This window comes from Phoenix dactylifera, unplaced genomic scaffold, assembly GCF_009389715.1.
Source record: "Phoenix dactylifera cultivar Barhee BC4 unplaced genomic scaffold, palm_55x_up_171113_PBpolish2nd_filt_p 001333F, whole genome shotgun sequence".
NCBI classification, from domain to species: Eukaryota; Viridiplantae; Streptophyta; class Magnoliopsida; order Arecales; family Arecaceae; genus Phoenix; species Phoenix dactylifera.
This window is the reverse complement of record NW_024068663.1, coordinates 45,259-58,643: the sequence shown is the minus strand read 5'-3', so window position 1 is coordinate 58,643 and position 13,385 is coordinate 45,259. Positions and strand designations below refer to the sequence as shown.

Below are 13,385 nucleotides of genomic sequence, written 5' to 3'. Positions count from 1 at the left end.
CTTTGCATAAAGAAAGTTTACTAAGTGAATCATGTACTACTACTGATCTTAAATTCACCTTTCCCCTTTTCCCAAAAGATCATGCCATTTGTACAGAAGGTAACTTTAAATATCTCCTCGGCCCTTCATTTTTTTTTTTGTTGCATCTTTTCCCTTTTTGGTGCACGATAGGTTTAAAGAAAATGTTCAGCGATTGTAAGAGAATGGGGAAGTGTAATACCAACAGGGAAGGAATTTGCTCACTAGTCTGGTAGGTGTAGAAAGGAGACAGATTACATTTAGATAATGGTAACTTTATTTCAGTGGCAAATCCGATGAAAGATTGTAACTGTAAAATAGAAGTGACAATCACACAACTTTTACTCCAGACTGGTGGCATATTTCTACCTTGTTGGTGGATCTTAAACCATTAGAAAAAGATATCAAAATATTCTGGAAAGAACTCAAAGAAGAGTATGGGAAAAAGAAGAAAAATCTAAGCAGACTAGTGGAGTAGCTGACGCATTATTTTTTTTTAATAAATACCAAAGAAAACGAGTTAGATGATGGATGGGGGGTGAGACAGAAATACAATGTTTAAACTGGAGTTTGGCTAGTTGGATCATACTTTAGTGTGGCATTTATCATATATTTTCTTCCTGACAACTGAATGAAGTAAATTATAGTGAAACAAGCCGTAGTTCCTCCCAGTATAGGCCCTTTTAATGCTTGGGTTAACATTGGGATGGTTTCATAGTTTCGTAAGTTTGAACCTGTGGCATATTAAGTAATGACAACACCTGCCTATGAGATCTCCAAATCACTATTAAAATCATGACCATCAGCATGTCAGTTCGAGATCCAAGGGGTAGTCTCAAGGCCCTTAGCTATTGTTCTTGAGAAATGGTTGAATCAGGTGCATTCCTTGAAAGACATTTATAGGATTTCTCTCTACGACAATTTTCACTTCTGGATCTGGCTAGCTCAGTAGGTTCTGTTCTGTAGCATGTATTTTTATTACCTAAAGCTGCCAAACTGAGAATCCTGCAACAATTCAAAGGGTCAATATCAAGTTGAGAGTTGGTAGTAAAATATTCTCGAACATCAATCATATGATGATCAATGAAACCAATTCGATATGAGGGTGGGAAAACAATGCATGATGGTGAAGGTGAAGGCTGAAAAGAAATACTGATGGTCTAAGATCAACCAAGAAAGGTAAGCACTTTTAGGAAGAGCCACGTGCCATTGGCACAGAATAAAAGAGTCATCCTAGAAAGTTTCAGTACCAAACCTTGGAGAAGAAACATAGTAATTTATTGAGAATCATCTTGCAAAAATTGTCTGCTTTCGGTTTACTAACTGGGTGAAGTACCAAATAGAAAGCTTGACAGAATAACTGAATTTTGAGTATGCTCTTTGAGTGCTAACAGGATGCAGGAGAGTTGTTGATCACATGGTACGGTTCCAAACTATAAGATCTTAGTCATAAAAAACTCTATTGTATGTTAACTCATAAAAGATTATGGTGTCCAACTTGATTGGTGAAAGAGGTTAGTATGGTAAACAATTAGAGAACACTATAGCATTTGGCTAGGATGTCTAAGCAATTTGATATTCTTATTGAAAAGGCTTGGTGAATTATGAACCAAACTATTAATCAATTAACATGTAGAAAGAATGTAATGCAAAAGCTTCCCAAAGGTTGCAGAAGGCCTTGAGTTCTAATACCGAGCAACACTAAGTACATTCTTAAAGCGAGAGGGACAGAAGAAGAGGAAAAGGAAACAAAGGGTCTTGGAAGGATACATGACTCCTCAACCATAATGGACCTACCAATAGCTTCATGTTTCCCATTCAAATTAATATATAAAAATACTCTTATAAAGCCTATCATGTTTCTACATAAAGATTTAAGGCATATAAAATCAAACCCTAGACAATTCTAAACCCTTACAATGCAAACAAACCAAATACTATATCTCTTTAAAGTAACCAAAAATTAAACCAAAATTAATGCCAAATTTGTAATCGGTCCCTTGAAAGGAGTCATATCCAGCTACTTCAAGCTGAAAGAAACAGTTTTGATGTGCCTAAAATAGATATCCAATCAACATTGAAAAGCTCAGAACTTGATCCAAAATTCAACTCAATCAATTCAAAGAGTAACCAAGTTCTTATTGAATCTTAAATTTCAAGACTAGTCCAAGTGCTTACTGAATCTTAAATTTTGGACTTAATAATGACATGTACACTCTAGTATGAGGGGGAGTGTCAAACACCTAATATAGTAATTTCTTCTGTTAGATGTACTATAGGGACATGTTTGTCATCATCTACCCTTGTTTAGTGGTCACCCTAATTTAATAACATAGAAAATTATCCAGTCAAATTTGTGACTGAACAACTCATCTCTTTTCTGTTTCCACCAGCCCTTCTAGTTCCTATGTTCCCTGTTCTTTCTCATACCTTTTTCTTATTGTCTAATAAAAGATCAGCTGGATTTCTCCTGTTGCAAGAGATGACAGCGATTTAAGAACACGACAGCAGGCTGTTCTCTCTGGAGATTGGATCTAGATCTAATAAAGTGCAATAGATCCAGATCAAGTAAGGAATTTTCTTGGCATGTACACGTGATTATCTTCATGACATCCTTGGCACATGCAATGTATGTGAGAGGTAGTGTGGGTGTTTGTGATCCTCCAATATGATTGAAGAGTTTTTTTTTTGTTTCCATAGTTCAACATAAAATTGATAAACACAAAGTTTGAGCATTGCACTTCTCTTGTTTCTCTCCCTTAAGAGTAAGAATTGAAGCATTGAACTGTAATGTATATTTATTTAACAGTGGTTCAGCTGTAACTAAGTTAAGCCTCAGGAACATGGAGACACTCAGAATCGCTAGCATTTTAAAAAGCAGCCTATGCAGCCACATATGCATATGCAGCCTCCCAAGTTCCCCACATAGAGTCTAGGCTGCCTTGATATGCAGACAAGTTGCATAATGGGTGCCCAGGTGGCCCGCATAAGCCCAAGCCTTAGATATGTAGCATTCTACCTCCTCCATAAGTTTTTCTTATTTTCATGGATTTTTATTGATCTGTTTCCACATTTTTCTTTTTTTATTATTATGAATTTATCTATCTTTTAAATATTTATAGATATGAATTTCATAGATGCCTACCTAAGAATGCTTAAGCACCATGTGGTACCTTGTTTGCCAACATCCTACAACTGTTTTTCTGAAACTTTGCTCAGAATTTCAGCAATTTTATTAGCATAGATAACTTGAAAGGTGTTCAAATTTTTAACAGTTGTTTAAACAAATGAAGTGCATTGAGATCGCTTGCCACTTTTTATTCAACACCAAGATCCAACTACACCACTCACACTAAGTCAGCTAGGAAGCTTGTGGAATTCTTCCAAAAGAGAGATTTTTATAGCATCCACTAAGAAATGCGCGCTTCATACTCTCTCTCTCTCCCCCCCTCTATCTGTCTCTGTGCGCGCTTCAAATGAACCAAGTCTATTAAAGTCACCAAGTCATCCATGATTTGCCAATCAACATCAAGCCACATACAGATATGTTTTCAGTTTAGGTATTTATAATGTTTTGTAATTTGTACCAAATTATTAGCAAGTTTATAGGTCATTAACATGATACTTACTGTTTCCTCCACCATTCCAACTTGATGTATGGTATTTAGGAGCATCCCTTTGTCATATGGAACAAAAGCTTCAACTGGTACCAATGAATCCTATGAAAATAATTCCGAATGAAACTCAATGACTAGAATTAAGCCCTCCATATTGAGACTAAATAGATTATACACAAATCTTAGAAAAATAAGCAATGGAAGCAACTTATACCTTAAGTTTTGTTTGAATTGCATTGCAGAATTGCTCTAGACCATCACCATTTATTGCTGATATGCAAATTACACCTTGTTTTTCAGCTTGAGTTTTTACTCTTTGTGGATCATCAGTCTTGTCAACCTGCAGCAAGCATCACACAGTTATAACTACGCAACTGGATTCATGTAGCCAGCATTTCTTATTAGTGCATCTGCCAGCATTTAAGGTGATATCTCGCAATAAAATTAGATAGAGAAAATACCAGAAATTTGCCTTACTACAAAAGGAACCATCAAGAGTGTGACAGTTGATAGTGGAAAAAATTATCATCCCATATATGTTCCTTTTAAGAAAATAAGGTATTAACTCATACTACTTACCAAAATATTCTGAATATAGAATAAGCAAATAGTTTATTGCTATACATAAACTAATAATATTCACAAATATGACAAAGAAGAAATTTAATATAGTCCTACCTTATTCCACACAACCAACTTTGGAATTGACGCCACATATAATTCTTGTAGAACCTTATCGACAGCATCCATCTGTTGCTGAGCTAATGGATGGCTGAACTTGGTAGAATCAAAAAGAAAAAATTCACCATGCTTAGTAACTGGATGTGAATGCAATATAAAGCGCGGTTATTCATTCATGTGACAAGATGTTACCTGATATCCACAACATGAACTAGAAGCGATGACTCAGATATTTCCTCTAATGTTGCTCTGAATGCGGCAACCTGTACCAGAATATTATTAGTAGCGAAACAATTGGACTTTTAATCTTCATGCTCTCTAAGAAACATTCAGTTATTAACCAAGAATAATGCAACTTTCTCATCCACGTATCAGCAGAACTTCATGGCATTCATAAGTTCAGGGCCGGCCCAAGCCCTAGGCGACCTCGGTCGCCTAGGGCCTCGGGCCAATGGAAGGCCTCCGGGAGGCTGACCAAAAGGAAGCAAAGGCCCCATAGAAAACGGGAACAGGAGCTGGCTACGCGTCTTCCCCCTTGATGGAAGGGAGGTGGAGAGTTTCCTGGCCTGCAGAGGGTTTGGGAAGTTGGGGACAGTAGTTTTGTTTTGGGTGGAGAGAGAGAGGGGAGGGATTTGGTCGGCTTGATCCACGTCTGAAGCCACTCTTATCTTTCATCCCTTCTCTTTTTTGGTTTTGGTCTTGGTTTTCCTTCCCTCACATTACTCCTGATCCAGCTGGGCCATCAGGAAGAAAGATAGGGGGATTGGAGATGGACTTCTTGGAGGGTAGAGAAAGAAAAGGAGGGAGGGGGGGTTGAATGGCTGCTGTGCGGTGATGTTGCAGTGGCTGCTTCGGTACTCACTTGAAGGGGAGATGGTGGGATGGGACTTTTATTAATTAGATAGAGTGAATTTTCCATAATGCCCCTACTTTCTCTCATGGAGAGGCTCCTTTCTGGACAAATTCTTTCCTTTACCTTGACCATGAAGTGCCATGGGATAACCTTTTCCTACTCTGCTCTTGCTTGACATGGTAAACAGTATTGCGAAGCATTATCTCAGTTATTTAATCAGTTTTATGAGCCCTTCCTTAAGCATATTTACTTTTCCGTGCTTTCATTCAAAAATTATATTAAACTGAAAAAACTTTTTATCTTGCATACATGCATTTTTGTTGAAATAATGTACTTGATGGCTATCTATTTTCATATCTTTTTTCTAAGTATTTTATACTTATTAAAAAAATTTATTATTAAAAAAAAAGGCCTCATTCACTGAATCCGCCTTAGGCCTCCAAATGTATTGGGCCGCCCCTGCATAAGTTCCAGAACATTAACTGAATGTAAGTTTAAAGTTATCTAAAATACATCAAAGCACTAAGAAACAAACTGTGTGGATTATATTAGATGAAGCATAAGTGAAGCACTGCTACCAGGAAACATGGTTTCCTTAACTATGGATCTCTCATGCCTTTCTTCATTCATGGTTCGATATTCTGGTGTCCTAGGCGTAGAGGAACGCCGGAGAATCTAACATAGACATTACTGTCGAGATTCTGACCAAAAAATTAGACATTCCATACCCTCGGAGAGCGCTTTGTCGTGCAAAGTCACTGACATATCCTGTGTCTTTTTCGGACCCCAAGAATGCTCATTATCAGACAATCACTTATTCACAAACCTCGTGTGGGGCTAATAGTTTTCATTTCCCATCTCATGGAAAACCCTTTTCGCTAGAAACAAAAAGATGAATCAAAAGAGTTCTGCACCATCCGCGTATATCACTTAGACAGACCTCGGAAAGTAACGTAAGCAAGAGTGAAGAAATAGAATAAATATAAAAGAAAAAGCGAAATTCCGAAATAAAAAGGGATTGAATTTTATTTGTACTGTGTCTGAAATGCATCCTGTCTATTCCTATCCTTTAACCCCCCTATACTTTTTTTAATGGAATTTCGTGTGTAGGGGTGAAATCCGTAGATCTACGAAGGAACGCCAAAAGCGAAGGCAGCTCTCTGGGTCCCTACCGACGCTGGGGTGCGAAAGCATGGGGAGCGAATAGGATTAGATACCCTGGTAGCACTTCGAGATATTAGCAAGTAAAGCATATGCATGTGTACCAGGTGTGAAGAGGCAAGAATTAGATGCGACTTCTGCCAAATTTTCACAGGCCGAATGATAGAGGAGATGATGATCCTGTGACAAAGAATGTATTTGTTGCAAGAAGTGCAGAACTCTTTTGATTCATCTTTTTGTTTCTGCTCATACAAAATAGATATGATCTTTTCCAAATTCGGGAATAGCAATGAAGCCTTTTTTAGGCCTATCCAAATTCCTTCTTTTGACTAAAAATATGAAAATGATCTGTTTATGTAAAAAGATATTCATAAGAACTGGAGATAAGGGGCTTCCCCGCTGTATTCCTTTTTCAATGAATGCAACACTTTTTCGAATATTTATAGACCAAAAGCCCTTGGATTCGCTACTGGTTCATCAAATCATTCTTTGCCCGATCCTAGCCTTTTCCTATGGCTTCTGAGAATCATTCATTCCTCGATCCGAACCGAACCGAGCTAACCAACCTTCTTTGAAGAGTCAATTACTTTTGAAACTCTTCCCCCTGTGGCCTCTTTCCAACCCCTCTGCTTTCTGTAAAATGGGGAAACATTAATAAAATTGTATGGATTATACACATCTAGACAATGGAAAAACCATCTTTGTTTTGGGACGCACTGGCTATTGCTCATCAAAATCTGGGAGGAACGGACAAAAATTTGACAATATTTTGAAATTTAAGGTATTTCAATTTGCTTTCCTTTCTGGGCCCTCTACTCCCAGATGCAGCAAAACAGCTAGTGCATCTCCCCTGGCCTAATCTCCTTCATACAGGAATTCTAGCAAACAGACTGGTGTTGGAAGGAGGAAATATCTGCTGACTAACTGCTTGAGGGAGACAGAAAACATCACAGTTGCTTGAAGCCATGGAGTCAAAATGACTAATGTGACAAGCAAATTGATGGTCAATACCATTCATTGTAAACTATGACATCTAAAATGTCTAAAAATACAGTTTCAATCAAGGTACGTTGAACCGGTACTGGTAGGCGTACCAGTCGCCTACTGGTCCGGTTCGAGATGGTTCATACCGAAACCGGTCTGGTACGAACTGGTTTTTTTCTTTTTTCCTCTTCGGTTCTCGTCCGTGCATCCGGGCACAGACGCGGGTAAAAAAAAAGGGCCACAGGGCGGGTAAAAAAAAAGGGCAAAAGGCCATTCTATGGCATTTATGACCCGCGCGTTGCCCCGCGCGGATAAACTGGCCCACGCCCGCACAGGCACGCTGCCCTGTGCAAGCTGGAAAAACGCTCGCGGGGCGATTCCCAGCGCGGGGAATCGCGTCTGCGTGCCGTGGAAATGCGCTGCGTGCGGAAACGCATGGGGCAGAACCGCGCCCACGCGGGGTGCTATGCCTCGAGGGAGCTCGTGGCCCTTTCGGGCCACGCGCTCTGCACCACAGTGCGCACGCTGTGGTTAAAAAAAAAAAAATCGATACCGGTGCGAACCGGCCTTTAAAGGCCAAATCGACCCAAACCATATGGTTCGGATAGTACCAACCGAACTGGTCAAAAAACGGAATGGTTCAAGCAATCTAGTCGATTTGGCTCCTCTCTTCCTCCTCTGAGCCTTTAAAGCCTCTTGAGCCCCCCATGCCCACCCTTCTGAGTCCTCTCTATTCCCCCTCCCCTCCCTTGATGCTCTCCAAGGTCCTCCCTCTCCCTCTCCCTCTCCCTCTCCCTCTTAAACAAAACCTTGCCATCGATCTTTGCCCACATTCACGCAGACCCATCCCCTGTCCCTACGGTCGCCCTCTACTATGACCTCTCACCCTATCCCCACGTCACCACCTCTCTCCACGTCTACGCCACCCTCGGCCTCCTCAGCACTACTTGGAGGGTCAACCAGCATCGGCACCTATGTAAGCCCCGATACTAGTTCGGCGAACCTTAGGTTGATCCCTATAAGTCTGAGAGTCCCCTTATCAATAGCAGAACACTAACACTAGGACAAGACCTCCAACCAACCATAGAAGAAACCATTCAATACCTTGAGGGGTAAAGAGGAAGCTTCAATATTTCATCAGTCAAGTCAAATTTAGATCAAAACACAATTCATTGACATGCCTAGGAAAAGGATTAGAATCCCATGCCACATGGGCCATGCGTATGATGTAATTAATCAATGATTGGATGCGTTAATCTATGGTAGCAACGCAGTCATCATGACATATATGTTTGCAAAAGAATGACCTATACAATCATTGTGTTGGATCAATTATAACAACACATGCTATTGTCTAAAGGGTCTATCAAGTCTAAAAATCCCCAACATGACATGCATATAGAAGTGCTAAGATGATGAACACTTAAAAATATAATAAGGGAACGAGAGCCTATTCGAGTGCAAAACTAGGGTTCAGTACACTTGTTTAGCCAAGTGGAAACATATGAGACGGGTTATGTAATTACCCAGTATCTTAGCATCCTATTCAAGGTCAAAAAACTTGGTCTCTATTTCCATTTCAGCTAGGTTTGTGGAGTTTTTGTTTTGGCAACTTCAGCGATTTTGAAAGTTCCACTCCAAGTTTTTGAGTTTTGGTTAAAAAAAAATAAGCCAAGAAATTTTACCACAAGATTACAAAGTGTTCTTGTATTATATAGGTTCTTTGTGTAGTTTTGACAATTTTACGCCCTAGTTAATATCAGGTATAAGTGAAATTATTAAATATGCTCGTATTTTATAATGTGAATATATATTATTTACTCTTTGAACTTGAATTGTTCAAAAATCAACTGCATTTAGAAATTATGAAGCATTTTAGTGGCTCATGCATTCAAATATTTTCTTCAACTTTTCATAGAATTTACGAATATATTAAGCCTTTTAGCATGATTAAGCATCTCTAATATACTTGACATCAAGTGACTATGTTAGTCCTATGAAATGTCTTGTTTCTAGTTGTTCTTTGTCCTTATAAAGTACTGTAATAACTAACAAGGGCCTTTCTGGAGGTCTTAGCTCATTGAGTATCATGTTTAATGCACATCTCTATTTTCAGTTCAAAAGAAAGATAGAAAAATCACCTAAATTTCACATCTTAATAGTCCATCAACTTAAATAAGTTAAAAATTATCACAATAATTGTTGAGAATAAAAGAAATCTAAAACTCAACTGGCTAAAAGCACCGAAATTAAACTAGAACAAAACAAGTTTGTTTCAGCTGAAACCGACTGAAATGTGAAATTAGGGGGCAGTTTTGGTTCCATGTCAACCAACTGGATCGGTTTCAAAATGAAACTTCAAAAGCTTGGTCTTATTTATGATTTATTGATAATTTGAACATACTTTACAGCATTAATCAATGTGTCCACATAGAATCCCTTGGAAATAAATTATTCCTGCAGGATTAGTTTAGGAATACAAATCCAAGGGATTAGAGAGGGTGTCCTAGTGCACAAGCCTCCCACCATTATCTTGGGGGGATTAGATATATGCAACCAAGGTATGTTGAAACAACACGTACTAGTTTCAGCACCAAAAAAAAAACATGTACCGAAACGGTACCGACACCGATCGGTCCGGTTCGGCTATACAAAACGGTTCTGGCCCCTAAGGGGTTGGAACCAGCCGGTACAAGGCCGAACCGGACGGAACCGGACCGGTTCCATCCGGTTCGGCCAGGACTTGGCACCGAGTCCGGTTTGATCTGTGGCAAGGCTGTGGCTAATGTCACAGCTTATTGGTTGCAGGGTCTGCTGAACCGATCTGTACCGGTCGGTTCAGCCCGAACCGGACCGGTACCGACTGGCACCGGTCCGGTTCCGAGGTATAAAACGGTTCCGACCCAATAAGCTGGTTCGGTTTGATGGTTAAACCGGTGCGAACCGAGCCGGTTCGCACCGGTATATACTCGAACCGGTGCGAACCGCTCGGTTCGCACCGGTATGAGATTGAACCGGTGCGAACCGAGCCGGTTCGCACCGGTTCGGGTATTTTTGGTGGGCCAGAGGCCTCTGGCCAGCCAGAGGCACTTTGAAAGTGCCTCTGGCTGGCACTTTCAAAAGTGCCACACTGGGGCACTTTCAAAGTGCCGCTTTGTGCGGCACTTCAATCGAAAGTGCCGGTGCGGCACTTCGTGCGGCACTTCGAAAATGCCGCGCTGTGGCTCACAGTGGCACTTTTCAAAGTGCCACAGTGCCTCAAACCCTCAACGGTTGGCTATAAAAGCCGACCGAATGCTGAAGCGAAATCCATCAGCTTAGGTGAAGTATTTTGCAGAGAGAAAGGAGGAGGAAAAGAAGAGAAAGGCAAAGACAGGCATGAAAAAAAATTAGAAAGGTCGGAGAGCGTCGTTTTTCTTGAAGAAAAATCCAGCAAAAACTAAATAAGGTAAAATTTCTTTCCCCTACATTGTTTTTTTAATATTTCATTTAAATTGCTTAAAAAAATTAAGTCAAAAATTGCCAAAAAATAGGAAATGATTCAATGATTCTATTTCGTCTTGAATTTTTTATATGTTGTCGATATATGGACGATGTTAATGGTGACATTAACTTTTGTTTTTACAGAATTTATATAATTTAAAATTTAATTAAAAAATTTAAACATTAATTTTTAATTGCAAAAAAATAGAAATTGAAAAAATTTAATGTGGTTGTAGGAATGGAGCCGTCAAGGAAAGGGCAACCCCAAGAGCGTAATATTGGCTGGGAGCATGGGAAGATGCTCGGTGAACGGCACCAGTTTCAGTGCAATTATTGCCACAAGTGCTTCAAAGGAGGAGGAGTAACCAGATTAAAGCAGCACTTAGCCGGTAATTCTCGTGAGATATCTGCATGCTCGGAGTGCCCATCGAGCATCCGTCAGCTGATGAGGAAAAACCTCGTTGAGATCAAAGCAGCCAAGGAGAGAGCTGCTAAGCAGAAAGCGGAGGTGGAACGCCAAGCTGCAGAAGCACCTTCCTATCACTTGATGGAGTCACAGGAGGTCGAGGGTCCAGATGAGGAGGCACAGATCCAGGCTGCCATGCGGGCGAGTCTGGATGATCGGTGGCAGCAGGAGGAGGTGGCGAGGCATCGGGCTCGATTTGGGCCCTCGTTTTTCGAGTCGGGCGTCGGTTCTGGTGGAAGCAGACAAGATCCAGAGTTTCAAAGGACAACCTCAGTCAGGGAGGGCGAGGGCAGAGGACGTAGCCGGATTGCATCTATCCTGGGTGGTTTTGGTGGCCGAAAGAAGTCTTCCGGAGGGATTCCACCAGGTGCGTCAATCCATGATGTAGATCCGCATGCCTTCCCCAGGAGAGATTCGAAGCAGCAAAGGATAGACACAATGTGGAAGAAGGAGAAGAAGAAGGATATGTGGCGAGCTATTGGATCCTGGTTCCACTTCAGCCACATTCCAGCGAATGCTGCAGACAATACATACTACAAGTCTGCCATTTCTGCCATACAGTCTGCCGGTCCCGGTGTCGATCCTCCAGGCCCGAGGGACATCTACGGTGAGCTTCTTGACAACAATAAGGAGGAGCTAGAGAATTGGATTGGCTCATATAAGAGCAAGTGGCCCACATATGGGCTCACTCTGATGTGTGATGGTTGGACCGGTCCGACAAAGCGGGCCATCATCAACTTTCTGACATACTGTGATACGAAGACCTTCTTCCACAAGTCAGTTGATGCTTCAGATAAGGTGCACAACGCCTCATACATCCTCAGACTTATGGAGGAGGTGATTGATCAGATTGGAGAGGAGAATATCGTGCAGGTCGTCACTGATAACGGGCCGCAATATAAGTTGGCCGGGCAGGTCTTGATGGAGCGGCGACCACAAATTTTCTGGACCCCATGTGCTGCACATTGCATCGACCTCATCCTGATGGACATTGGAAAGATCCGTAGGGTGCAACATACGGTGGAGATAGCCCAACGCATCACCAGGTATATTTATAGCCATACTTGGGTTCTTTCATTAATGAAAAAGTATGCAGGGGGAGAAATTTTTAGACCAGGAGTCACACGGTTTGCTACGAATTACATTGCACTTGATAGCCTTATCGAGAAGAAAGGAGCCCTACGTCAGATGTTTGTCAGTCCCGAGTGGCAGGAAAGTAGATATGCCCAGGCCGGCACTGAAGGAAGCAGAATGGAAGACTTGGTAAACAGGCAGTCATTCTGGCAGCGGGCCAATGCGATAGTCAAGGCTATCAAACCATTATATCAAGTGCTGCGGGCCGTGGATAGCGAGAGGTACCTCCAGATGGGCTTTTTGTATCACATGATGGAGAAGACAAAGGCTCAGATCATGGAGGCAGATGTAGCCCATGCCCAGGAGTACATCGACATCATTGAGCAGCGGTGGGGAGCCCAGATGGGTAGGAAATTGTATCTAGCAGGTAAGCGATAATATTGATAATTATACTGATTGATATATTTGTATAATTATACTAAGATGGTGTCATCTATGTGCAGCATACTATCTGAATCCCCGGTTTCAGTACGAGAGTGGAATTGGTATGGATGATGAACTTCTTCATGCTCTGCGTAATGTTATTTATAAGATGGAGCCTGATCCAGAAGTCGCCGCGTCATGTATAGAAGAGGTAACTATGATTTAGTAACATATGTAAATATATCGGATCTTATATTATTGACATACTACAACAAACTTCTTTCCACAGACCAAATTATTTAGAGAGGGCAGCCATAGCTTTGGACAGCGACCAGCTGTCGTGAGCAAGACAACTATGAATCCAGGTACAATACAAATCTGCAAGACACCTCTGCATCTGAATTATCTTCAACTATGAGGCCATCATATATGTAAAATGTAATTATCTTCAATATTTTTGCAGCTGAATGGTGGATTCATTTTGGCGGATCCGCAAAAAATCTTAAGCGGATAGCTATCCGGATCCTCTTCCAAACGGTCTCCTCGAGTGGTTGTGCGCAACTGGTCCACCTTCGGCCTCATCCACAGCAAACAGAGGAACCGTTTGACACAAAAGCGCCTCAAC

General features: G+C 41.1%; 2 protein-coding genes across 2 annotated transcripts in view; one reads left to right on the top strand and one right to left on the bottom strand.

The window, feature by feature from the left end:
* The window catches only part of LOC120108439 (GTPase HflX-like), a gene marked incomplete at its 5' end in the record, with an annotated part of 48,924 nt that overhangs the window by 4,199 nt on the left and 31,340 nt on the right, over positions 1-13,385 (bottom strand). The window contains 4 exons of the mRNA XM_039122048.1: positions 3,648-3,737; positions 3,850-3,975; positions 4,314-4,407; positions 4,509-4,579. Of these exons, the coding sequence (XP_038977976.1) occupies positions 3,648-3,737; positions 3,850-3,975; positions 4,314-4,407; positions 4,509-4,579 (381 nt within the window). The remainder of the gene's footprint in view (positions 1-3,647; positions 3,738-3,849; positions 3,976-4,313; positions 4,408-4,508; positions 4,580-13,385) is intronic.
* On the top strand, positions 10,488-13,243 carry LOC120108438. The gene is made up of 2 exons (XM_039122047.1): positions 10,488-12,971; positions 13,050-13,243. The coding sequence occupies exon 1, from the start codon at positions 11,036-11,038 to the stop codon at positions 12,773-12,775; it is 1,740 nt and encodes a 579-aa protein (XP_038977975.1). The 5' UTR covers positions 10,488-11,035; the 3' UTR covers positions 12,776-12,971; positions 13,050-13,243.

Coding starts and splice junctions, on each gene's coding strand:
- LOC120108438 (XM_039122047.1), top strand. CDS start 11,036: ATGGAGCCGTCAAGGAAAGGGCAACCCCAAGAGCGTAATATTGGCTGG.